The 27,778-nt window shown below is 37.4% G+C and overlaps 2 protein-coding genes across 2 annotated transcripts in view; one reads left to right on the top strand and one right to left on the bottom strand.

Annotated features, from left to right (window-relative positions):
• Nup62cl (nucleoporin 62 C-terminal like) overlaps positions 1–5,876 on the bottom strand; it is a 64,627-nt gene extending 58,751 nt beyond the window's left edge. Inside the window, exon 1 of the mRNA XM_048336809.1 lies at positions 5,776–5,876. The gene's annotated coding sequence lies outside the window, so the exon portion shown is untranslated. The remainder of the gene's footprint in view (positions 1–5,775) is intronic.
• Positions 5,877–6,091: 215 nt separating this feature from the next.
• Dnaaf6 (dynein axonemal assembly factor 6) overlaps positions 6,092–27,778 on the top strand; it is a 44,831-nt gene continuing 23,144 nt past the window's right edge. The window contains exons 1-5 of the mRNA XM_048336486.1: positions 6,092–6,130; positions 13,230–13,372; positions 17,169–17,235; positions 20,800–20,905; positions 24,449–24,545. Coding sequence (XP_048192443.1) covers positions 13,232–13,372; positions 17,169–17,235; positions 20,800–20,905; positions 24,449–24,545 — 411 coding nt within the window. The 5' untranslated portion in view covers positions 6,092–6,130; positions 13,230–13,231. The remainder of the gene's footprint in view (positions 6,131–13,229; positions 13,373–17,168; positions 17,236–20,799; positions 20,906–24,448; positions 24,546–27,778) is intronic.

The following is a 27,778-nucleotide window of genomic DNA, read 5'->3' as shown; positions in this document are numbered from 1 at the left end:
GTCATACAATAGAATACAGAAATAAAAATAGGAACATTTACAAGACTTTAGAACCTGTATCGGCCATAAAATGTTACAGAAGAGTAACTCCAGTACACCATTTATATAAATGTGAAAGACACAAACATATATTACAATTCATTTATGGCAACATTTCAGTGCACTTACAGAAAATTCTACTAGCTTCAGAAAAGCAATTATCTGGGATGGGAACGAAATGAAACTAGAATGATATAGAATGAGGTGGCCGTACTGATTTAGTTCTTTTTTTTAAAAAGAGGAGAGGGGTTGAAGGAGTAGCTCTGTGGTAATTAGTATATGTCAGGTTTTGGACTCAATCTCCAGTTTAACAAAAAACAGCACCTGGAAAAAAGCTAATAATCTTTAAATCTTTAGTGAATACATGAGTGATGATGTATTTTTCAGTTCAAAGTATTGCACAATCTTTTTTCTGGGTCATGGGACTTGAATTCAAGGCCCAGGCGCTGTATCTGAGCTTTTTTGCTCAAGGCTAGTGCTCTACCAATTTGAGCCACAGCACTACTTCCGGTCTTCGGGTGGGTAATTGGAGATGAGTTTCACATTGAGGGCAAAGGAGGCTATGCCTACGAGTGGATGACAAAGGCTCAGTAGCTATGTGCCTATGATCATATAAAACACTATTTTATGAATTAAACTCCAAGAAAAAGAACTCCAAAAAAACCAAGAGTTTCTTTTCAGTTGCTGCTGTTGCTGTTTTTGTTTTCTTTTCCTTTTGCCCTGTTAGTTTCTTTGTATTTGGGAGAGTAAGGAGGAGCACAGAAAAGGTGGAACAAAGGTTGAACAAATACAACAGTGGTTCTCACTAGACACTATGTGGAAAATGAGGTTTACAACTTGTGGGTGGAGAGAGGAGGGAAAAACTGGGAGAGAGCAAGGGAAGGGGAGACATGGTTCAAAATTGTACTCATTCCTGACTCATAACTGTAACCCCTCTATTTATCACCCCTACAATAACAATGAAAAACAAAATTTCCTCAGACTTTCCTGCCCCAGCTAGCTTTGAACCACAATCCTCAGAATTTAGCATCTTGAGTAGCTTGGATTACAGGCGTGAGCCACAGGAACCCATCTGCACATTTTTTAAAAAAAGGATTATTCAGTATTGTGTAATGACAGAAAATAAGACAGTATATGTGCTCTGGAGAGAGAGACAGAGAGAGAGAGAGAGATGCCATAAGATCAATTATAGTTTTTATTCCTCTAGTCAACTTAATTGGCTGCTTTATTAAAAAAATTTTTAAATTAAATATGAATCCACATTCATATAATATTTGGAAAAGATATTCATAAAGAAAGCTAATAAGTATGTCATGGCAGTTGAAACTGCTTGAGCCTAGTATGATTTATATATTTTTAACATATATCATTTTGAAAATGTCTGTACTTATTAACTTAAAAATATATTCAACCTAACTCATATGTGTAAAGGGCATTACAGTTTGTTACTGCTGCTCTAGCATATACAAACTGGAGGCCAGATGGTACCAGTCATTCATACCTGTAATCTTATCTACTCCAGAGGCTGAGACATGAGGATCACGGTTTGAAGCCAAATGGGCCCATAAATCCTTAAGACTCTTATTTCCAACTAATTAGCAAAAAGCTGAAAGTGGAGGTGTGGCTTAAATGAGCAGAAAAGCCAAGTGTAAGGTCTTGACTTCAAGCTCCAGTACCAGGGTGTGCATGTATGTATGTATGCGCAGGCACACACACAAACAAAATGCCACATGGACAGAGCTTACATCTCATATCCAGATCACTCTCCCACTCAGCAGGTGTCTTGTCAATCTTAGTGAAATGTAAGACTGAAGTTGTAGAAATGATCTTAAGTAATCAGGAGTTTATAGTGCTATTTTTATAATATGAAATAACGAGAAATAACTTTTCTATTACTATTTTAATTACTTTTTACTGCTGGCGCACTTATTTTAGTAAATTATAGTCTACTTTTGGAATATTAAGGTAGTATTAATAATGCAAAAGTTAAACACTAAACACAGAAAAACATTTTCAGGACTGTTTTCAATAAATTGAACAACAAACAAAAAGCCTGTGTAAACAAGGATTACAATTCTGTAAAAATATGGGGATATATGGATAAAGACAAGAGAACAAGCCATTATAAAGAAATGGCTGAAATTTCTTTTGACGTCAATTAAATAAATTATTTCATCAATGTTTTAAGGAGTTACCCTCTATATCATAAAAAGGTTAAATTATGTCCTTTTTATAGCTATAAGCCCCTAGAAACATTAGAGTATATTTTTTAAAATCTTTCACAAAATCTCTCTCAAGTTTCATTACATTAAAATCTAGCTCTGGGCAAGGCAAGTCGGGGAAGCTCTCCCTATTTCAATTTCTGCCTGTAGATCTGATTTGCCATCAAAGCCAATAATATTAAACTTAATAAAATGAGTTCTAATCTGAGATTCTCTCCTGAACAGCATGACCCTGGGTAAGTCACAGGACCTTTTTAATACTGATGTTCCACAACCTTGAAGTTTCAGTATTCAGGGCATTCTCCTTGGAAGCAAAGTGCTTCAAGTTTCATCTCAGATCATGGAGTCCAAAATCCAGCACTTTGTTTCCCCAGGGCTGAGGAGATAAGGGAATTTGGGGATGGGTCTGTGATCTGAATGAATCTCAAGAAAGGAAGGAAGGAAGGACACACGGACACACACACACACACACACACACACACACACACACACACACAGAGGCAGAGAGAGACAGAGACAGAGAGAGAGAAAGAAAGAAAAGAGAAAATGAGAGAAAGTAAAAAGAGAAAGAAGAAAAAAGTGAAAACCAGAGAGAAACAAAATGAAAGAGAAGGGTAAAAGAGAAAGAAAGAAAAAGGTGATAAATGAGTGAAAAGGAGAAAGGGAGAGAAAATGAAAAGAGATTGTAGAGAGGAAAAAGAAAAGGTGAAAGAGGAAGAATAAGAAAGGGAGAAAGAACCAAAGAAGAGTGATGGAAAAGATGGAATGGAACAAAGTGACAGAAAGAGAGGGAGAAAAAAGAACAGAGAAAGGGAGAGAGAAAAGAAAGGAAAGCAAAAGGTGGAATGAGAGAGGAGAAAGAGAAAATGTGAGAGAAGAGAAAGAAAAGGTGAAAGAGAAAGAAAAGGATAAAGAAAAGAGACAAAGAAGAAAATGACAAAGAGTAAAAGAGGAAAGTAGAGAGGAAGAAGGAAGAGAACAAAGAAAAAGGAAAATAGAAAAGAAAGGAAAAGAAAAAGGAGAGAAAAAGAAAAGAATGAGAAAACGGAAAGGGAGAACAAGAGATGGAAGGGAAAGGGAGAAAGAGAAAAGGGAGAAAGAAAAAAAGAATGAGGAAGGAGAAAGGAAGAAAGGGGGAAATAAAGAGGTGTGAAGGAGAAAGAAAATGAGAGGAAAAAGAAAAGAGGAAGAGACAAAAAGAGCTAGAGAAAGGACAAAGAAAAGAGAGAAAGTAACGACAGAAAGGAACAAAGAAAAAGAAAATGTGAGCAAAAGAAGGGAGAAAAAAGTGAAAAAGGCAGAGAGAAATAAAAGGGGAAAATAAATGAAAGAGACAGAAAGGGAGAAAAGAAAAATAAGAAAAAACAAAAGTGAGGGAGGGAGGAAGGGAGATAATGAGAGAGAATGCAAGAGTGTGTGAGAGAGAAAGGAAGTGCATATGGTGGCTCACACCTGTAATTCCAGGTATTCATAACTCAGAGATCTGAAAAAAGTTAAGGAGATCCCTCATCTCAACAAAACAAGCCAGGTGAGGTGGCAAAGTCTGTGACTAGCTTCTTGAGAAGCAAAAGCAAGAGGAGTAAGAAAATCGCAGTCTAAGGGTGCCCCAGGAGAAAACATGGGACACTACCTAGAATATAACTAAAGCAAAAAGGGCTAGAGAAATTGGGTGCCAGTGGCTCATGCCTGTAATCTTAGCTATTCAGGAGTTTGAGAGCTGAGGACTGCAGTTCAAAGCCTGCCCAGGCAGGAAAGACTTAAGACTTTTATCCCCAATAAACCACCAAAAAAGCAGGAAGTAGATCTGTAGCTGAAGTGGGAAAGCCCAAGCCCAGAGCAAAGAAAAAAAAAAAGCTCAAGGACAACATCCAGGTCCTGAAAGCCCCTGGATCTCGCTGCCCCCAACACGAAAGTGCTAGGGGTATAATACAAGTGGTAGCGCAAAATAAAAGGGAGAAGGGGAAGTCGGCAAAAAGAGGAGAGATTATAATTTAGGTTAGAAACTCCAGAAATCTTAAAGTGTGCCTGACTATCCGCAGTAATAAGGGGAATTATGACATAGGTAATGGTTTGACCCCAAAGCGTAAAACTTCGGTGTAGCCAATAACCTAAATATTTTACCTCCATTTCTTCTTTATCATGGATAAAAATGAACAGAACGGATAAATTTATCCAACTATTCCAAGTTCACTATCACCCGTGCCAGATGGGGTGCAAGTTAAGAAAAGCCTATGGGGCTGGGGATATGGCCTAGTGGCAAGAGTGCTTGCCTTGTATACATGAGGCCCTGGGTTCGATTCCCCAGCACCACATATACAGAAAATGTCCAGAAGTGGCGATGTGGCTCAAGTGGCAGAGTGCTAGCCTTGACCAAGAAGAAGCCAGGGACAATGCTTAGGCCCTGAGTCCAAGCCCCAGGACTGGCCAAAAGAAAAAAAAAAGAAAAAAAGAAAAAGAAAAGCCTAGTAGCAAAGAAAAGAGAACAAGTTTGATGCATTCATAATTGAATTCCAATCTTTTGATAACCAAAGCTAGTCATTAAAACCATCCTGTTTCTCCCAGGCTTGCAACAGGACTAAATGTGTGGGGGCGGGATGTGTGGGGGCGGGATGCATGGGGGTGGCGCCGAAAGCAAGTTAGTTCTGATTACTCCAAAATAATTACGGTTCCGTCTTCTGTTCTGTTCGCCTTGGTTAAGAATCAACGCACGGCCCAGCACTGGTGGCTCAAGCCTGTAATCCTAGCTGCTCAGGAGCCTGAGATCTGAGGATTATGGTTCAAAGCTAGCCCAAGCAGGAAAGCTCATGAAACTTTTTTTTTTAAATCTTCAATAAACCATCAAAAAGCTAGAAGTGGAGCTGTGGTTCAAGGAGCAGAACGATAACCTTGAGCACAAGTTTCAAGATCCTGAGTTCAAGCTGCAAGACCGCCACACAGAGGGCGAAAAAAAAGTCCAACACCTTTGGAAAACCGAAGCCATAACTCCACCCCAAGTGAAGACACCAAGGGGCTATAACTCCGCCCCACGTGAAGAAACCTCGGGGCCATAACTCTACCCCCACCCGAAGACACCCACGTCTGAAGCACGCCTCCGTTTCTCCATAACCAGGCTTTTGGGTAAAGCTAGGCACGGAGACCTGCGATCGTCCCAGGATTAGGTGCCACGGGTAGTGGAGGATTAAAGGCGCCAACCCACCTTCACGCGCGCGCTTCGAGCTGCACAACCGCACCACGCATTGGGGGAGGGGGAGAGAAGGGCGTGGGGGAGAAAGTGCACAGCCATACTAAAAGTGTCTGAACCTTTGGCCCGTGCTCGGACCCTTACCCCTCAGCGCCCACAGCTCCACTCCACATCTGAGGCACATGAAGAAAGTTATTCAAGACTAATTCCGCCGAGCTAGAATTTAGTGCAAAAAAAAAAAAAAACCACAAGAAAAAAACAAAAAAAAAAAAACCACCACAAAACAGAACGAACAGCAAAGTCTGGGGGAAAATGAAAAGCTCTAAAATTTACCTCTGGTTTATGAGAAAAGTTAACGTGCGGGCTTCTGATGCAGCGAAGCGACCGAAGGGGGGCGGACCCGGCGACTCGGAATGAAGCGTCCTCGCGGTGAGCGGCTCGCGGAGAATGAGGCTTCGCGGAGGGAGTGAACTTACTTAACGAAAAGGGGCGGTCCGTGACCCTGAACGGGACGCACTCTGATTGGTCTATTCTGGTATTGGGTCAAAGGAGACTTGTCTTTGATTGGCCAGGAAAGTCAAGCGGGAAGAAGGAGGGGTTGGACTACGGAGAAAGTTGTTCCCTAGGTAACCAAGACGCAACACTCACCGTTGCCAGTTTTCGGAGGTGTCCCGCGTCGGAGAACAAGGTGAGGAAACTCGGACCTCAAGAGAGGAAGTCTTAAACTTTGGGAGTTATTACAGAAACAGGGGAGATTGTTACATATTTTTTAAAAAACCCCACAAGTTCAGGCAAACATCGATAAATACCACGTTCCTAGAGAAGCAAGATAACTGCGTTACTAACCCGGGCCACGGATGCGATAGATGAGGCGTTTGGAACTCTTAGAAGATGAGTACTGACCAATGGTCGGCCAAAATGAGCCTCCGAATTGGCCTCTCAACTCTCACTGTTATCTAGCCTCACCATTTAAAATGACTAATTTGAGTATAAATCGAGTGTTCTTGTAATAGATTTATCTTAGACTAATATTTTAGAGATTTATCTTAAACTAATATGCCCCGGTTGGGACCTATTTGGCAATTGGAAATACATAACATTGCTCGAACTGGGTGGGGGGAGGGGAAGGTTGTTGCCACTGTGATGTGAATCCACTGTGTGAGGAAAACAACGTCTAAAGTTTGAGAATTTCTGTTGCCCAGAGTTCCAATTGATTGTCACCTGGTTTGTTGAGGAGCTGGCAAGGTCGAGCTGCACTCCATGGCGGAGCCTAGTGAGTAAAGCCTCCTTGACTCTACAAAAACCTACTAACTCACCGAGGGCTGTTTTAGTGTATCATTTATGTCATTTTTGTTTACTATATGTTTCAAAAAGCAGGAAGCTGGAACTATATATATGCATATATATTGTTCTAGAACAATATATGTAAATGAGATATATGTATATACAGTTCCATCTTATATATTATTCCAGTATATATGTAATTCTAGAAATATATATGTATATATATACTGGAACAATATATAAGCTGGAACTATATTTAAATGTCATATACATACACACACACACATAGTTCTGGAACTATAGTCTGAGTGAGGGAAAGGAAGGGAACTCAACTGGAAAGATTGAGATCATTGTAAGAGTTTTACTGTGCTGATAGGAATTAAGAACAGACTTAGCCTTATAGAAAATAGGCCTCTTAGTTTGGGGAGAAAATTTCAAGGTACTTCAAAGAGTAATTGCCACCTCAACAGAGAAAGGGAAAAAAATCTATTGCCTCATATACTGAGTTCATCTGAAATATATGGTATAGCTTTTGATAACAAAGGATAAACTCTATAGAAACAAGGTGTGTGTGTGTGTGTGTGTGTGTGTGTGTGTGTGTGTGTGTGTGTGTGTGTGTGTGTGTGTGTGCCAATACTGGAACTTGAACTCAAGGTCTTTCTCTTTTCTTTTTTCCTTTCCACTCAAGGCTGGTGCTGTACTACTTGAGCCATATCCATACATACAAAGCATTTTCATTTTCATTTAAAAACTTTGGCCAAGTGCTAGTGGATCACATCTGTAATATTAGCTACTCAGGAGGCTGAGATTTGAAGATTTCAGTTCAAAGCCAGCCAGAGGGAAAGTCCATGAGACTCATCTTCAATTAACCACCAGAAAACCTGAAGTAGAGCTACAAAAGGATGTTAGACAGTCCGTGTGAATAGATGGTTAAAATGATTAAAAAAAATCAAAAGAAATCTATGTTTTCAAATTTAAGTGTATGGAAAATTTCAGGTATTCAGAAAGTGTCCTCTTTGTCTTGCTGATATTTAATATATGAATCACATAAATAGATTTTAAACTTGTGTTTAGTTCCCGTAGTTAAATACAAATAGGTATATTTGATGGTAATGAAAGTTAGAAACTTAAAAAGGAAACACTTCTTGGGTTTTATAAAGATATACTTCAAATGAATTATTCTTTTATGGAATTCAATATGCTTAAGCAAGCTATCTACCATTGAACTACACTGCCAGTCTGCAAATGAAATATTTTTTAACAATCAGGGAACTATTGATAATAATTGTAAAAAAATATTTTTAAATGATGTGGGGGTAAGGGGAAGGTGTATTGCACAATGGTAGAGCATTTGCCAAACAGCTCAAAGCCTTATGCTAAATCCTCAGCAGTGCCAAGAAAAAGTAATAGGCAGTGTATTTAAAATAGATATAGGCAAAGATGATATGTTTACTTTTGTGTTTGCAGAAGAATTTTAATGCAGGGATTGCTAAAGAAAGTACTATATAAATATAGTTTCAGAAGAAATGCCAAATTGATGTCAAAAATAAACAGATTTTGAATACTTTGAAATCATTCAATCACAGAGAGTCAGAATTTTACTGGGCTATTTTTACCTATTTATTTAGTTTCTAAAACAATATTTGGTGATTCTGTATTACTCTGATTTTATTTACCATGTATACATGAATTAATAAAATATTTGTTTTAGTTTGCACAGCTGGCATTCTGTCACTTGAGCCATGTCTGCAATCTTACTTTTTGGTGGCTATTTTTGAAATGGAGTCCCAAGGGATTGTCTGCCTGGGTTAGCTTTCAAACTGATATACTCAGAATCTTAGCTTCCTGGCTAGGATTACAGGCGTGAGCCACTTGCACCTGACCTAGAACTTTTTAAAAATCACTATTCTACCCAACTTTCTAGACAAACAGATGACTACACTCCAAGATATAAAGGAAAAACTAGACACTGTGTTAAAAATGAACTATACAACTTGGGGGCCAAGGGGTCAGGAGGGAAAAACTGGAAGAGAACTAGGAAGATGCCACACTGTTCAGAAAGAAATGTATTTATTACCTGACTTATGTAGTTGCAACCCCTCTGTACATTACTTTTACAATAATAATAACAAAGAAAAATAAACATGTATAAGCAGAAAATTATAGGATATGTTTATTGACCCTTTTTTTTGCCAGTCCTGGTTCTTGGACTCAGAGCCTAAGCACTGTCCCTGGCTTCCTTTTTGCTCAAGGCTAGCACTCTACCTCTTGAGCCACAGCTCCACTTCTGGCTTTTTCTGTCTATGTGTTGCTAAGGAATCGAACCCAGGGCTTCATGCACGCACGGTGAGCACTCTACCGCTAAGCCATATTCCCAGCCCCCATTTTGTTTTTAACATACAGGAAAGGCAGAAAATTAGGCTGGGGCTATATCCTGAAGGACTTTCATTGCCAGTCTCAAAGTGAACTTAAAGGTATATCAAATTTACAGATAGATCTAGATAACACAGGATAGTTCATCAGAAGGTACCTTCTGTTTGTTTTTTTAATCAGTTTTTTGTGTCAAATGAATTTTCATAAATATATTTTAATATTTTAGTGTGCTAGACTTCTAAAAACACTAGTAGGGTCTTTTCTATTGAATTTAGAATATTCTCAAAAATTCATGTATTTTTTGGGGGGGAGTGATAACATAGTGTACTAGGATTTGAAATGAGGCCTCATCCTTCCTATGCCTTCTATCATTTGAACCATGCATACAAGCCCTTTATTGCTTTCATTATTTTTAGGGTAGGCTCTTAAAAGAAGTTATTTGTTTATGTTGTACAGGGCTGACCTCACACTGCAATCTTCCTACCTTAGTCTCCCGGGTAGTTGAGAGTGCAGGTATGAGTACCACACTTAGCTTATCTATTGGAATAGAGTCTTACTAATCTTTTGCCCAGCCTTGCTTCCAACAATGATCCTTCCAATCTCCACCTCCAGAAAGCTGGAATTACAGGCGTGTACCACCACACTAGGCTCATTGTCTCTTTTGGTATTTTGAATTATTTTGATATTCACAAAATACTTGTGACTATTTTGTTTCTCAAAACACATCAACAAAAGTATCTGGATTTATTTCATTGTGTACAATTACTACCTTTGATACAGTAAGAATTACTTTTCTCAGATTGCAAGTATTATCATTATATTTCCATTCCATTTAGCTATGGTGCAAGTTTGTCATTGTACACCAGTGTAATTTAGAAGTCCAGTTTCCAATATGCTTCAGATATATAAAGTATTATGAAGAAATTGTCTTCATACATTCCAAGATGTGACATCCCCTTTAATATAGTCATTTTGAAAGGCTAACCTACATATTCTAATGATGTTACTAATGCTTAGATTACTTTAAAAATTCTTCTTTTAGAATTACCTTGAGCCCTTAGCACATTCTTTTGAATATCCTCAATGAAGGAAATCTTTCAATTGTGAAATTAGATGTGGTATCTAGATATATTTAGAAATCACTTGAGGATGAGTCTGATTTGTAATCTCAATGAACGATACCTTTTTCTTGGTGAGACCTGTGAAGGCAATTCTAAAAGAAAAGACAAATTCCAAAATACTTTGAGCATTGATAAAATAATTTACATCAGTATGTAACCTTCCAAAGTGACTATTATGAAATGCCACATTCCTGTGAATTTAAAGCATGCTTCTTGCAGTATTCATCAACCTTTGACTATGTTCCAACTGCAGTGACTGAAGATGTTCTGTATATAGGTAAAACTTCCCATTGCCCACAATGCTCTGAGTCCTACCTCATGAGAAGTAGTTCAGAGATCCTTCTCAAACAGCTGGTAAGGATTTAGAAGTAATCTGTTGGGACTGGGAATATGGCCTAGTGGCAAGAGTGTTTGCTTCGTATACATGAAGCCCTGGGTTTGATTCCCCAGCACCACATATATAGAAAACGGCCAGAAGTGGTGCTGTGGCTCAAGTGGCAGAGTGCTAGCCTTGAGCAAAAAGAAGCCAGGGACAGTGCTCAGGCCCTGAGTCCAAGGCCCAGGACTGGCCAAAAAAAAAAAAAAAAAGTAATCTGTTTCTCCAGAATCCTGTGTCCAGTGTACCCACCGAACCATAACCTACCTTCATCACCTCTATTGTGGGAACGCAGGTGACACAAGAAAGCTACTGATGCACTGCCTGGCTTGTTTTCTTCTTGCCGCAGGAAATTTGAGTCTTGCTCTAACTCTGAACCCTCATCTAACTGCCAATATCTCCCTATGGCCAGAAACCACTGCTGTTACACCCTTACTAAACGGATTAAACCACACCAGTAACTATTCTGAATGCTATTTCAGACTCAGTATTGGGTGTGCCTGAATACTTTTCTTATGGGTTAGCTTTACTGATCCCAGGTTGTTGTTGTTGTTGTTGTTGTTGGTGGTGGTGGTGGTGGTGGTGGTGGTGTGGTGTGTGTGTGTGTGTGTGTGTGTGTGTGTGTGTGTGTGCGCGCGCGCGCTAGTCCTGGGGCTTGAAAACAGGGTGTGGGAACTGTCCCTGAATTTTTTTGCTCAAGACTAGTGCTCTACCATTTGAGTCAAAGCTCCACTTTTGGCTTTTTTGGTTCTTAATTGTAGATAGGCGTCTCATGAGCTTTCCTTCCTGGACTTCCTTAGAAGGGTTCCTGAGATCTCAGCCTCATGAATAGCTGGGATTACAGGCATGAGCTACTGTTTCCGACTCCGTTTTTTAAAAAAATTCTCTCAACAGTCCATTGAATTCTCCAGAGGCAAAGTAGCTCATTGTGTGCATACTATAATGATTTTTATATAGCTTTATATATTTTACCAAACTCTTTAACCTATATTGTGTAATGTGGCCATAACAACATTATTATAAAGTAAGTAATGGTGACAAATAATTTCTGCCATTTGTTTCTTCAATATCTCATTGTGCAACCTTAAATCAAAATCACTCATTTATCTGATATCTGAATGTTTTTCAATTTTTATCATCAAAGTTAGAAAATGTTTCAATAAACATTTTTCTTTTAATCACAGATAAATATTTAATGAACACATAATCAACTCAGAATTTTAAAAGCTAAACAAGAGTGTCTATGTTTAACTTAATGTGTCAATTATTATTTCCGTAGCAGCCTACCATACCACACTGTGAGAGAAAATTGTTTTATCACCTTTTATGTCACCTTTTCCAATTTAATGAGTTTCCAAAGTAATGAGTTTTATCATTAACTTATTCTACTCCATTATTAGAAGTGATATTTATGCCTACTAAGATTAAACTTCTCCAGAACTAATAACTGAAATGTATTGTGTGTTTACTATGTATCATGTACTATTTCAAAGTCAGTTATAGTATTAAGCTGTTTAATCTTTCTAGCAACTTAGACAATTATCCCCATCTTACAGATAAAGAAAATTAGACATAGAGAATTTAAATAATATGCCCAAAGTTACAGAGCTAAGAAGTGAATGATTGATACCTAAGCAGCATGAACATGGCACCTTTATAATATATACTAGACGTAGAGGGCAATGTAATATTTGTTTCATACCGTTCTCACTCTAATAGGTATTAATATTATCTTGATATTTAACAAAGAAGGTAAAAATAATGGTAGGGCATAATAAGAAAAACCTTTGTAAAATGCCAGGTGCATGCAGATTGATTTTGACAAATGATTATAGCAGCACACAAATTACTATTCTAGGCACAATGAAAAAATTTTTTTGAGTGTTATTTAATAAAAACACTAAAGAAAAATATGTCCTGAGAGTTAATTTTATAAAATGATGTTTAAGAAGTATTATTAGAATTATAGAAGAGATTCCTATTGTATTTATGCCCAAATCACTAACAATATGCCTAATTATGTGGTCTTTTTTACACAAATTAAATTAATTGTATGGTCTTTATTCAGGTTATTAGGGTCTGACACCTATGAAATAAAAACAAATATTAGGGTACATTTGTTGAACAAGGGGGGTGTCATTGTGACATTTCCATACATGGAATGTATCTCATCTACCTCCCCTCCCCCATCTCCCTCATTCCCCTCACCTTCTTCAAACAATTTCAACAAGTTTGATTGTTCTATTTTCATATGCTCATATGAAGTGCTTCAAGCTCTTTACCTTCACTCACCCTCTGTTCCCTGCCACCTCTGAAAAATTAAAAGATTCCAAATTTCTTTCTCTGAATCCAATGACAGAAATTACTTTAAAAACAGGATGGTAGGATTGTAGGTAGTTGTGATTTTTTTTGTTTAAACTTTTAATGTACCATTTCTAATATTTTTCAACAATACTTCTGTTAGCATCAGAAAACCATTTATGTTATTATGTATGAAGTTTCACTAAAGTGGCCTGTAAAGAATTCTCAGATAGCACTGTAATGTTAAGCCTCCACAGTTAATTAAAAATCAAAATTAAGCACAGAGCTACAGATAATCCAATACTTGTGTATCTGATTATCTTCTTTCTCAGATATGGAATCTGATAATATGGACCCAGAAAATACAGAATTCAAAAGTAGAGAAACTGAGATGGCTACTTCTGCCTTTGCACTCCAGGCACTGTCTAACCTGCTTTATCCTGAAGATGAAGAAGATGATTTTGACTCTGAACAGGTGGCTATATACTCAAAGATGAATTAGTTTTATCCAAGGACATGGGGAGCTTTATTTGAATGACTTGTTTTCTTCTCACTGTGGGAGCAGAGCAGTGTCATCCATACATTTATAGAAGACTGAAAGGCTAATTATTCATGAGAGTGTAACTTGTAGTACATTTCTACCAAATGTAATTACATATTTTTTCCAAACCACCTGAACATTGAAAAGGAAAATAGTTCTGTAACTATGGTAGCATAGCCACAGTTCAAAATGTTTGTCATTTTGTATTTATGGTCAAGTCTGCTTGACAACCATTGCAAAGACTGTTATCTAGGACTATTTATGCCTAGACAATATTTCGATAAAGTAAACATTTTCAATTATGCAAGACTAATTGGGCCCTCAGGTTTCAGTCCCCTAATATTTTTAAAATTGTCTGCACATGAAAACAGAACAGAAAATATTTGGAGCCAAATGTACTAGGACAAACTAGCTTTAACCTACTGACATTGGCTTTCTAGTTAGTACACACTCCAAGAGCTGTGGAGTGTAATTAGTTGAGTTGCATTTGTGGTCAGGACGGATAACACTAGGAAGAGGGGCTTCCTTTGGGATAGAAGAGCCCCTTGTACTTTGTACCTTTCATCTTGTACTCCAAGGTCATTGCTATTTTTTCCAGAACAGCTAGAAAATTTTTTAACACGCTCTGCTCTTCATTCTTCTGCTTTGTTTTTCTTTCTTTTTTTTTTTTGCCACTCCTGGGGCTTGATCTAGGGCCTGAGCACTGTCCCTGGCTTCTTTGTGCTCAAGGCTAGTACTCTACCACTTGAGCCACAGTGCCACTTCTGGCCTTTTTTATATCTATGGTACTGAGGAATCAAATCCCGGGCTTCATGTATGTGAGGCGAGCACTCTACCACTAGGCCATATACCCAACCCTCTCTCCTGCTTCTTAAACATCAGTGAAGCTTGGCTATCAGACTGTGTAGTGTAAGTAAAGTTTGGGGCAGAAATCTTATACTTTTCGTTTGGGTTGTGAATAAATCATGCATCACAAATATGCACATTCATTTCATCCTCCCAAAACTCCTTTTTTGCCCTTTGTGACAAAAAAACACAAGTATGTTATAAATGAGCTCAGATTAACAGTGGATTATGAATGTCTCAGGTCAATAATGGATTCAATTTCCTTCCTCCAGCAAGAGTTTAACATGGAACAGAGCAGAAGACATGAAATGTAAATTGTTATTTGTAGAAGAGGAAAACTGAGTCAGCTTGGATTCAGGATGAGGAGTTAGGAAGTATTAGTGAGGGAAAAAAGAAACTAAGAAGTATTGGAACATTAACAACTTCATTGGATATATACAACAAATAGGATGCAGGAGAAAAGTTAGGAGCAGTGTGCCTATAAGGTTTGGAACACAAGGTCGTTTTTAGGCTACTTTATTTGAAATACCAGAATAACAGTTTTCTGGTACCTACATCTCAGTAAAGGAGGGCCTAGATTGTGTAGAAAAATCTTTGAAAGACAGTAATCATGAATATAGCAAAGTGGAATTCATAAACAGAACTGGAGTAGAAATAAGGATTTGCACAAATGACAAAACCCAGTCCCTTTGGTGTTGATGTCTAGCATTATTTATTTGCATCTAGATATGTTTCTGGGAGGAAAGATGAGTGTTTAGGAGAACAGAGAGACTATAAGATAATTTTACCAAATTGTACAATTTATAAAGGAAAATTACTATAATAATGTATGAATCTGTATATCTGGGTTATGAGCAATTTTGAGATAATTGATCATTCAGACACCTCAGTACAGATATCATTAGAGGGTATAGAATTATAGTATCAGTGCGGTAGGAGAATAATTAATGTTTCTGATGAACTATTAAGTTTTCCAGGAGAGAAACTGCCTTTCATTTTTTACTATGTATTAGTCTGGGGAACTGTGGGATGATTACAAGAGTGATATGTTTTTGAAAATACACTCTCTGAAAACAGCAAGAGAACTGTAGCATACACATCGGTTCATTTACACTACCCCATTTCTAAATGAATTGTTAAGACCTGGGAGAATGAAAAGTTAGTTTGCCTGCTGTTTTTCAAACTCCTGAGAGGATCTTAAGACCTGTGGGAAATAAGGTTCACCATTCTTCACAGACACTATGATGAGGATGCTCTTCTGTTTGTAAAGTGGCAGGAATGGCAATGACAATTAGCTCAGATAATTGGCTGTGGATTCATGGTTATGACTGAAATGATGTCCTTATCAAAAACAATTGGCAGGTTTTTAAAATGTTTTTTTATGATCACATTCCATCTTCTCACTGGGAATTTTTGCTTTTAATCACTTATTTTTATACGTAATAAATCAAAAGTCCCCTCTATTCTGAGATATGGATCCAATCATCCCTTTCTATGGAGAAGATACCAATTTTTCTCCGGAAGGTTTGAGAGTTTTTTTCCACTGATTTTAATTTTCTGTCAGACACACTTGAAAAAAACAAGAGGCCCTCATGTTCCAAGAAATGCTTTGCTCTGATTGACCATTAGTATTCTGATGATTAATAATTTAATAAAAGTACCACCCATTATATGACCTCAGTGATTAGGAAGAGAACGGTCGATTATTGTCTTGAGATTTTCACATAAAAATGCCTGCAGTGCCTTAAACCCAGACATAGTACTTTTGAATTTTCTTTTTGAAAAGGAACAGTAACCATCTCACACACTTTTGAGATGTCATACATTAATTTCTGATTTATAACCATTGGGCTCATTTAGCATAATAAAGGCCCAGGTGAGCTTTTCTACCAGCTTTCAAGAACAGACAGTACTCTCCTTGCTCAAATAGGATTTTCCAACCTCTGTGTATGTCTGAGCCTTACAAGTTGCGGGCAGGGGCGTAAAAAAAGGAGCGATAGACGTGCCAACTTACAGCTAGGGTTGCTTTACCACTTGAACCACAAGCTTTTTGCTACTTGGTTTTTGTTGTTGTTGTTTTGTTTTGTTTTTGGTGCTGGTCTTGGGACTTGAACTCAGGTTCTGGGCATTGTACCTGATCTTTTTTGCTCAAGGCTACCACTCTGCCATTTGAGCCACAGCTCCACTTCTGCTTTTTTGTTGGTTGATTGGAGATGAGTTTCACAGACTTTCCTGCTTGGGCTGGCTTTGAACTGTGATCCTCAGATCTCGGACTCTGAGTAGCTAAGATTATTAATGTGAGCCAATGGTGCCTGGATTTACTGCTTATTTTGGAGATAGAGTCTTTCAACACTTTTCTTCCCCAGGCTGGCTTCAAACCTTGATCCTGTAGATCTCAACCTCCAGAACAGCTAGGATTGGAGGCTTGTGCCTCCAACACCCAGCAACTTGTTAGTTTTTATTGCTATAAAATGTTCTTATTCCTCTATCTCCCTTCTGACCATGACTAGACACAGTCCAACCCCAAAACTGTCAATGCTTTTCTAATAACATTCGGTTCTAACCTTCAAAGAGATGAATGTGGCTCATTCCCATCTCCCAAGGGATACATGATTCAGTGAGCTGGAACTGGGGATTTAGTCTGACCAAAAACCAATTCTGCCCCAGAGTCTATTAAACTGAATACTTTTTTAAAGGACAAGGAAAACACAGTCAAGGTACTACTTGGCATCTGTCTCTCTGCTGTATAATAATAATGAATAATTAATTAAATGGAAACAGAGTTTTTTTTAAGAGGGAAAGCTCACATTTGAAGTATTATTAGTCACGTAGGTGAAGCAAGTAATAACAAAATGCTGGACTCTTTCTTTTCACTAAATAACAGAGCTCATCTACTTTTGGAGCCATGAGTCCTGGGAATATTGGGCCAAGGAAAATTGAAGAACTTAAACGTAAGTTATTTAATTATGCAGTGTAGATCAATAGGATCAATGTAATATTTATCTTGGTAGTAAAATTATATGGAAAGCAATAACTAATATTGAATTAAGTTGAACTTAGTAAAAATGTATTTTTTACTTAAAAATAATAGCTAGCTAGGCTGGAGGTCTGCCTCAAATGGTAGAATACCAGCCAAGCAAGCAAGGGTTCTGAATTCAAACCCTGGTACCAGCAAGAAAATAATTGCTGAGTAGATTTTTAAGTGTTCTTATTACAAATGAAACACAAGTATGTGAGGTATTGCATATCAACATTTATCAGTTGACTTGATTTAGCCATTCCAAACTGCATATACACACTTCAAAACATCATGTTTTATGTGACAGACATTTTTGTTGTTTCTGGTACTCACGGGGCTTGAACTCAGGGCCTGGGCATTGTCCCTGAGCTCTTTTGCTCAAGGATAATACTCTACCACTTTGAGTCACAGCACCAGTTTTGGTTTTGACTTGAGCCTACCTGGGTTGGCTTTGAATCGTTATCCTCAGATCTCAGCCTTCTGAGTAGAGTTATATCATTTTTATTTGTCAATTTCAAAAGGAAATAATTCAAAAAGAAAAAAATGAGCTAAAAATGAGGAGCAATATTTATGTGCAGAGTTGTTCTTTTTCTTCTGTTGCTGCAGGTTAGCAGTTTTTCTCGTAATGAAAATTAATTTTCCTGGAACTATGCCCATTCTGTGGGCATATTTCCAATAAGACAAAAGACTTAGAAAATCATGTATGGTTACATAAGTTTTTTCTTTTAAAAATTATTTATTGTTATTGTAAAGGTGATGTACAGAGAGAGAGGTTATAGTTATATACGTCAGATAAAAGTACATTTCCTTTTAACAATGTCACCCCTTCCTAGTTTTTCTCTCCCATTCCCACCAAGTTGTATAGTTCATTTTCAACATGCTGTCTTGTGAGTATCACTGCTGCATTTGTTCACCCTTCATCCCACCATTTTTGTGTCCACCTTCCCTCCCAAAAACAAATAAATGAAGAAACAAGACAAAAGGAAATGAAAACAAAAAACAGCAACAAAGAGAAAAAAAACTCTTGTTTCCATTTCCTGGAGTTCATTTTGATAAATATTACTTTATAGGGTTAGATGCACATAGCTATTGTGCCTAGGTCTTCCTGATTATGTAACTTTTGAGGACCTATTTACTAAGATGCTAAAATTTTTCATGTTCTACTCTCCAATATTGTGGCAGTTGCACAGGATCCATTCCTTACTGCATTTATAAATATTTATTTAGAGTCTATTATGTACCAGGTGGTAATCATTTCCGAGACTGTAATGGAGATAAAAGTTATATTTTAGAAGGAAATAAAACAAATAACTAGACACTTTTAAAGTCTATGGGACTCACAGGTCTAAGGGTGGTAGCTCAGCGGTAGATTACTTCTTTTTTTTTTTTTTGGCCAGTCCTGGGCCTTGGACTCAGGGCCTGAGCACTGTCCCTGGCTTCTTCCCGCTCAAGGCTAGCACTCTGCCACCTGAGCCACAGCGCCGCTTCTGGCCGTTTTCTGTATATGGGGTGCTGGGGAATCGAACCTAGGGCCTCGTGTATCTGAGGCAGGCACTCTTGCCACTAGGCTGTATCCCCAGCCCCGGTAGATTACTTCTCTGGCATATGAGAGCCCTGGGTTCAATCCCCAATCACAGCTCCAAAAATTTAGAAGAAATGCTTTCTAGTATCTTGTCAACATTTTTGTTCATATGGTTTCAGAGTGGACCATTTTACAAATCCTGAAAAAATATAGAATTCTCTGATTCTGTTGGCCATGATCATAGTAACCAGAGGATGTGCGGGGAAAGGAAGAGGGTTTTGTTCAATTTAGATAATTATGAAAGATATTATGTGAAAATGGTTAAAGTGAGGTCTGAGGATGGTTTTTAAATTTTAGATATTATTGCTGTACATACTCAAGAGGCTATTTGCTTTACTCTAGAGATATTCACTACATGGCAGTGTTCAAAATTGGATGTCTTTCTGTGCTGCTTGTATTTCTGATAATGCAGGTTTAATAATCTTTCAATCCCAAGCTCAGTAAATTACTTCTAAAATATTATATCTAAACCTGTACTTAGGCTTTAGAAAGTCCATGCTAGGTAGCAAGAGGTGATTTAAAAGTAATTGCCAAAAATTGAAAACCTTACAATCAGGTGCATTTCTGGGAATACTTAAAATTCATGTTCCGTACCTAATGTGGGTCTCTGTTTGTTGCCACTATAGAACAAATGTAAGCTGGGCTTTCATACATCTTCTTTGAGCCTGTCCACTTTTAACATTTAAAGGTTACATATGGAAACCCAAGCACCTGATCATTTCTGCACAAAGGGCAAGTGATAGAGTTTTTTTTAGAACATATGTACTTACATGAGGAGAACACTGCACTAAAATTACCATGAACATTCCTTGTTTACCTTTCTTAAATTACTGTTTTGTTTAATGTCGCTTTTTTTTTTTGCTTTTATACTGGTACTGAGGTTTGAACTCACAGTCTGGGTTCTGTCTCTTAGCATCTTTGCTCAAGATGAGCACTTGAGCCACATCTCTACTTCCAGATTTTTGGTGGTTAATTGGAGATGAGTCTTTCAGATTTGTCTACATGAGCTGGCTTTGAACTGCAATCCTCAGTTCTCCTTCTCCTGACTAGCTAGAATGATAGGCATTAGTCACTGGCACCCAGCTCAAAAGGTTTTTATGCAGTATAAAGCAAGATGACAAATTTGTATCCAAATAATATTATTTTGTTTGATGATTTCTCTAATATAAAATATTTTATATATGATCCTATTTATGTTTGTAATTATGTAGAGTATTTGTTTAAATACCTATCTATAGATATAGACATGGAGATACACATAGATGCATGTATACATATATACACACATGCATATATAGAGAGGGGAGGCAGAGAGAAAAAGACACAGAGAGAGAACTAGACAAAGACAGAAGCCATGACCAAGACAGAGAGATAGCAAAGATACCATTTACCACTAGTATACCAACATTGGTCATCTCCAGGTGGCTGAACTGTAGAGTAACTTATTTTCTTTCTTACTTTTTTTTTTTTTTTTTGCCAGTCCTGGGCCTTGGACTCAGGGCCTGAGCACTGTCCCTGGCTTCCTTTTGCTCAAGGCTAGCACTCTGCCACTTGAGCCACAGCGCCACTTCTGGCCGTTTTCTGTATATGTGGTGCTAGGGAATCGAACCCAGGGCCTCATGTATACGAGGCAAGCTCTCTTGCCACTAGGCCATATCCCCAGCCCTCTTTCTTACTTTTACTCTGTGTTTCTTCTACAACTATTATTACAATTCTACATAGGATTGGTCTATATTAACAATATTTTAAAGTCAGTTGTTAGGAACATTGCTTGCTTGGATCCAAACCACAAGCTAGTGATTACAGCTGGAGAATGTTTTAGTTCAGTTATCCCCAAATGAGCATGAAGAACCTGAGCCATTTAGAGGCAGTAAGCAAGCAAGCAGCCTTAGCTTTATCTTCCTGTTCTTACAGACATTACTCAAAGCACTAATGAAAATAGTGAAGACATCTGGGATCCAGAAGAGGTTCCAGACATAGCAGATCCTGATGACATGTGGGATGTTCGCGAAATCCCAGAGTAAGTCAAATGAAGCCTGGAATGTGTTTAGGTGTTTCAGTTAATGTGTCATCTGATACCATCCTATTTTTGACAAGATTCATGAAGTAACTTACACCACATAAAAGATAAAACTACAGTGCCACACAGAAGGCATGTATAATTGATGATTTTTCCTTTCCTACAGCAGAAACAAATAATAAAACATAATACCTTCCTTTCAGTTATTATCTAGCAAAAAATGAAAAATACAGTCATTTCCATTATAAATTTTTATTCAGCGTCAGCATGTTGTCTAATGTAGAACTAACAGTAGGAGAAAACCAACCCATTAAATTGCAAGCATTCATGCAAACCAAATTACAATACCATGTTTATGTGTCAAAGACCTGCTTTTAATTACTCAGTGTTCTATAATTTCAGTAAAAGGCTATGTCCTCCCTCCAATTATCAATTATTATGCAGAGTTATTTACCAGTTATTTTGGGATTATGCTTAGTATTCAATGTATTTACCAGCAGCATTCAAGCCTTGTTTTGTAGCTTTTTCAATATCAAATTGTAAATATAAAATTGAGAATTAGTACCATAAAAACCTGAAATTCTGTTGAAAATTCTCTTTTGAGGAATTTGAAGTACATTGGCATACATAGAGAACTGAATAGCTAAACTGACTAAGCTTTAAATATATACATTTTAAAGTAAAATTCTGATCAAGTATTTAGAATATCTGGAAAAGCAAAGCTGATATTTGCTAAATTGTAATGTACTTTATCATTATTAGTTGTGAGGGGAGAAGTTGAGACAGGGGCTGGTTATGTAGCTTAGGGTGGTCTCAAACTTGGAATCTTCCTGCCTATGCCTTCCAAGTACTGTGGTATAGGTTTGTGTTATTAGTTCTAAAGACTTCTGTGACGAGTGATATTACAAGTTTTCTCATTCTGACTGCAAAACTGTCCAATACATTTTTAAACACCACGTGTCTAATTTCAACATCAGTTTTGAAAATAGAAGCAGTGGGAACTTGTAGATAATTAACTGGTAAGAATTATTGAGCTTTCAAACAAATAATATAAAAAAGTAAACCTTATAAAAATTAGAGAAGATTTGAGAACATTTTTGTCTATATCTTACGGATCAAAAAATAAATCACAGGGCTGGGGATATGGCCTAGTGGCAAGAGAGCCTGCCTCGTATACATGAGGCCCTGGGTTCGATTCCCCAGCACCACATATACAGAAAACGGCCAGAAGCGGCGCTGTGGCTCAAGTGGCAGAGTGCTAGCCTTGAGCGGGAAGAAGCCAGGGACAGTGCTCAGGCCCTGAGGTCCAAGGCGCAGGACTGGCCAAAAAATAAATAAATAAATAAATAAATAAATAAATAAATCACAGGTGATATTTACACAGTGCCTGTAGATCCATATGAAAGATAGGAATTGGTTTGCTCATCATTTTGCCTAATAGATGTCATACATCTATATGCAGCAAGCTCGAAATTTGAGTAAAATTTCACTTTTCATCCTGAGGTTGATGTTCTCTTCATAGAGCATCCATGAAAGCTATAAATGCATTGTAACTCCAGCCAAGATAAAAGAAAATTGCCTTATAAGAATTTTTATTTTGGGGGGCTGGGGATATGGCCTAGTGGCAAGAGCACTTGCTTCGTATACATGAAGCCCTCGGTTCGATTCCCCAGCACTACATATACAGAAAATGGCCAGAAGTGGCACTGCGGCTCAAGTGGCAGAGTGCTAGCCTTGAGCAAAAAGAAGCCAGGGACAGTGCTCAGGCCCTGAGTCCAAGGCCCAGGACTGGCAAAAAAAAAAAAAAATATATATATATATATATATGTGTGTGTGTGTGTGTGTGTATATATATATATATATATATATATATATATATATTGTCCTCTACCTTATGACAATACAATTCAAAATTTTCCAAAGGGTAAAGAGGAAAATGTGCAACAAACATCAACAGGCATTTCACAAAAGAGGAATCACAAGTGGCCAAATGAAAAATAATAAATGTCTGAGCTAAGACACTGGCCTTGGTGGAATCCAGAGGTGTTGTATGATAGGTTAAGGAAGATTTAGCTTTTGATTTGGTAGGAATGACTTGAAGAAAGCATGGAAGATGATGCTGAACTTATTAACCTGGATGATTTGAGTAAAGGATGATTACAATAATCATGATAGGGATTGTAGGTGGAGGAGAAGCAGTCCTTTGGTGTTGGATATATAAGTTCTGAAGTACCTTTCGGATATCAGGACAGACCTATATAACAGGCAATTGGAAAATTGCACCTGGAGCTCAGGATAAACTGAGCAAGTCCATCCGGGAGTATTGAGAATATGAATTTATCCCTTCCGTTTTGTTTTAACTTGGATTTACCTTTGTAAATACTTGGTAGACAGTAGAGCCTAGTAAGATAAAAGTACTCCATAACAAATAGCAATTTATTGCCAGTCTTGTTCAAAACTAAAGCTATTCCTTTTCCATTCCTGGGTACACCTATTTGCAAATGGTCAGAAATTCAATCTAGTCTTTTAGTGTGCCAATCCAAAAATTCACTATTTCTCCAGCTGGGTAGAATTAAACAGGAAGAAATTAATTTGTAGGGTTGTCGCTGTAGCTCAGTGATAGAACACTCTTCTACATGCCTAACGCACTGGGTTTCATCTCAGCTCTGAAAAAATAAAAGAATTTCTGAATGCTTATTTAATTTCATCTGAAGAGGTACAATGTTATCTAGTTTACTGCTTCTATAAACTTACCTAAGAGGAAGGAAAAGACCTGTAAATGGTATATGTGGGTTGAACTACCAGGAAATTCTTTCACTGAACTAAGAATTCTGTCAGATTCAATTCTGAATACCATAATATATTGTGTTGATTGCATCACCACTATTTCTACTGTAGAATTTTAGAAGTGGAAAAGATCATAGAGATTAATTCATGCCTGCCACATCCCATAAATCACAATGTAGAAGTGGAGACTTGGCCAAGATCTTTTGAGTATGAGACCTTCCTTTTGTTTTTTCTTCTTTTTTTTCTACTGAGGTTGGAACTCGGGGTCTTACACTTGTTAGGCAGCACTGTATCACAGCAGGCACTCTACCACTTAAGTCTTGCCTCCAGCTCATTTTGCTTTTGTGGTTTTTTTTAAATAAAGTTTTGCTTTTTACTGAGGCCAACAAAAACCACTATCCTCCTATTTACAGTTCTTATGTAACTAGGAGCACAGGTGCTTGCCACCATGCCAAGCTATTCGTTGACTGAGATTAGAATCCTATTCACTTTTTTTGCCCAGGCTGGCCTTGAAGCAAAATATTTCCTATTGTGTCACTGCACCTGGCTTCTGTATTTTTACTGCATTTTATGCTTCTGTTCCTTTTTGTTCTACTACCTATCTGAAAATAGTAAGCACTTTTTTTTATTTAGGCCTTTATTTTGTTTTAAATAATATGTCCTCATGTTTCTGGTAGATTTTTTTTTTTATTTTGCTCTGTGACAGGAAATTGCTCTTTCATTTCAGTCTCCATTATCATTGACTTTTTTTTTCAGGCATGAGATCATTTTCAAACAGCAGGTGGGAACGGAGGATGTATACCTAGCATTTACAAGAAAGGACCCTTCAACATCATGCTGTCAAGAGATAGTGGTAAATATCACCTCTCCTCCTCCATTTTCTATATGGCCATTATAGCTAAACTGCCTAACTGTTAAACACATAATTTTCTAGATAAGTCTGTAGACTCCTTACAAATACTAGCTGCTGTGTTTCAGAGGAATAACATGGGCTTAGAATTGATAAGATATACAAAATTAACACAAAGATGTACAAAATTAATACAAAGTTTACACATGTTGAATGAGATTCATAAATACACACAATAAAATAATATGATACAGCTTCTAGTCCTATTAAAAGTCCCCAATCTGATTGGAATGAATAAATATTCTTTCATTCTAGTTCTGTCCCATTCGTGCTATCTGACTGGGTATTTACCTTCTGACATGCTGACAGGCCATCAGAATGAAATGTTCCCTTTCCTGATACAGCCTTATCTTTTATTTCTGTATTCTTGTGATGACTCAGTCTGCTATGAGGGATTTTAAAAGCTATTTTTTCTTAATTTTCAAAGCTGAACATGTGATTTAAGTTACTGAGAAGACATCTGAAATGTTTGTGTTCCTTATTTGTATGATACTACTGCACATTGGGGAAGCATTCTTTGCCAAGTCACAGTTTCTATGTAATAGCAATAGCATGCCAGTAGTGCCGATGATACCACCTTGCTTTTGCTTATTTGATCCTCATAATGATTTTGTTGAGAAGTCTGGGTCTAACCTAAATGATAAGATTCAACTCATTTTGGCAACACACACAAGTAATTTTGAGATTAAAAATTTTATTTATTTCTTGAGATCAGGGGCTATGCTATCAACTTCTCTCCTTTCTTATAACGTATTATAGAAAACAGAAGTGCCCATAGGAGATGCTTAATATTTTTTCTTTAACAAAATGATAAATGGAGTCTCCCTTTGGCAGGAACTTCAAGATTTCTCTTATTAGCAAAATTTAAGATATTCAATTGAATCAAGTAACATAATGGGAATAGTGACTTTAAGTACCTCAGGAGGTTTTTCAAACTCTAATGAGTTAAGGTTTCAAGTGATCTTGAAGTAATTAGCTCCCAGGGTTTTACTAGTAATATTCAAATTCATCTCTTTTAAACTGCCATAAAATTATGTTTTTGATGTCTAGTGTTGGGGATTGCTCTAAGCTCTAGGCCCTAAGAAAATAAAACTGTTGAATATGATTCCATTTCTTTCATGAAAATTACTACTAGTTTTAATAATAAAAGTATTCTAAGAATCTTGGACACTAACTCATACCTCATAAGAGGAAAGTACAGTTTATTTAAAATTTAATAAGTATATATGGAAGAATTGATTTTTCCTCTGAATGAATTTATATTCGGCTGGGGAGACAAACCTAACATAAATGAACTAATTTTATTACTAATAATCAAACAGGCAATTTCAAGTCTACTGGGAGTTCATAAAGCCTGCGCAAGGAATAGATACCACTGAAGGGTACCAACAAACAAAATGTTTGTTGATGGTGAGGCACTTTACTTCTTGTATACTGTTTTGTTTTCTTGCTTTCCTTTCTTGTCATTTCTTCATTTATTTGATACTTATCTAGTGAATCCTATCACATAAAAAGTGCTGTCCTAAAGTACTAACATACAAAGACATAAGCAAGGAACTAGACACTAAATAAATCATTGCAGTTTCTCTTGGTAAGTACATATATAGAAACTTCAATCAGGTACTTGGTGATACAAAGCAGAAAGAAATCAACTAGCTCTTTTTGGATGGGTAGAATCTCTATAGTGGACATCACTCTAAGAAGAGCATTAAAAGCAGAAGTAAGAGCACCTAGATGGTACCCAGACATGAAGTAGCTTGGCATGAGTAACAATAAGTATGAGAATTAATAATAAATATAAGAAAATATGTATTGGTAAACTACTTTTCAAAAGATTAAAAATTACTGTAAAGGTGATGTCTAGAGTATATACAGTTACATAAGTCAGGTAATGAGTACATTTCCTTTTGAACAGTGTCACCCCCTCCCTTATTCTCTGCCAGTTGTTCCCCTCTCGATGTCCCTCCCCCCAAAGTTGTATAGTTCATTTTCAACATAGTGTCTAGTTGGTTTCACTGCTGAATTGGTTCACCCTTTGCCCCACTGTTTCTGTGATTCCTCTTCCACTCCCCAAATCAGACAAACTTATATCCAGGAAAAAGGGTACAGAAATTTAAAAAATAGCAACAGAAGGGAATAAGCCAAAGGAAAAAGGAAGAGAGAGAGAGAGAGAGAGAGAGAGAGAGAGAGAGAGAGAGAGAGAGAGAGAGAGAGAGAGAGAGAGAGAGAGAGAGAGAGATACAAGCAGTACAATAGAAAAAGCTCCAATTTGGGTTAGGAATGTTTAAGTCAGAGGGAGAGCACTTACCTTGGATGCATGCAGTCCTAGGTTTGATCTTCAGTCTCACAAATAAACAAAATCCTGACTTGCAGCTTGAGTTTTACTACCTAGGCATATTAATTATGAGATCCATCATCATTGCTTAACCCTACTGGTGAGACTCAGTAAAGAGATGGTTGGCCCGAATTTCTTGTTCAAATTTCTATAATTATTGCTCCTATTGATAATATTTTGTTTCTTTGAATATAAGCATTATCATATGTATGTCAGTGTTGCATCTTGAACTCAGGGCGTGGGCAATGTCCTTTAGCTTTTGAACTCAAGACTAGTACTATACTACTTGAGCCACACCTCTATTTCTGCTTTTTTGGTGGTTAATTGGAGATAAGAGTCTTACAGACCTTCCTGTCTGAGCTGGATTTGAACAATGACTTCATATCTCAGCCTTTTGAGTAGCTATGTGCCGCGAGGCATGAGCTCCTGGCAATGTGCCATTAAAAAATAGTGCTTTAGTGCTGTTTTAAAGTACACATTGCGGGGCTGGGAATATGGCCTAGTGGTAAAGTGCTCTCTTCGTAAACATGAAGCCCTGGGTTCCATTCCTCAGCACCACACAAACAGAAAAGGTCAGAGATGGCACTGTGGCTCAAGTGGTAGAATGCTAGCCTTGAGCAAAAAGAAGCCAGGGACAGTGCTCAGGCCCTGAGTCCAAGCCCCAGGACTGGGAAGAAAAAAGTACACGTTGCATCTCAATACCAGAAACATTAAAAATGTGGAGAACAAGAACTTTACAATTTGTTGAATGTCTTCTTTGGAAGCTAGGTGCTGGTGGCTCCCTCTGTAATCCTTTCAACTCAAGAGGCTGAGATTTGAGGATCATGGTTTGAACCCAGCC

This window comes from Perognathus longimembris, chromosome 28 (genome assembly GCF_023159225.1).
Source record: "Perognathus longimembris pacificus isolate PPM17 chromosome 28, ASM2315922v1, whole genome shotgun sequence".
In the NCBI taxonomy this organism is placed as follows: domain Eukaryota; kingdom Metazoa; phylum Chordata; class Mammalia; order Rodentia; family Heteromyidae; genus Perognathus; species Perognathus longimembris.
Note: the sequence above shows the minus strand (reverse complement) of the source record. Positions and strands in the feature narration are given on the sequence as shown.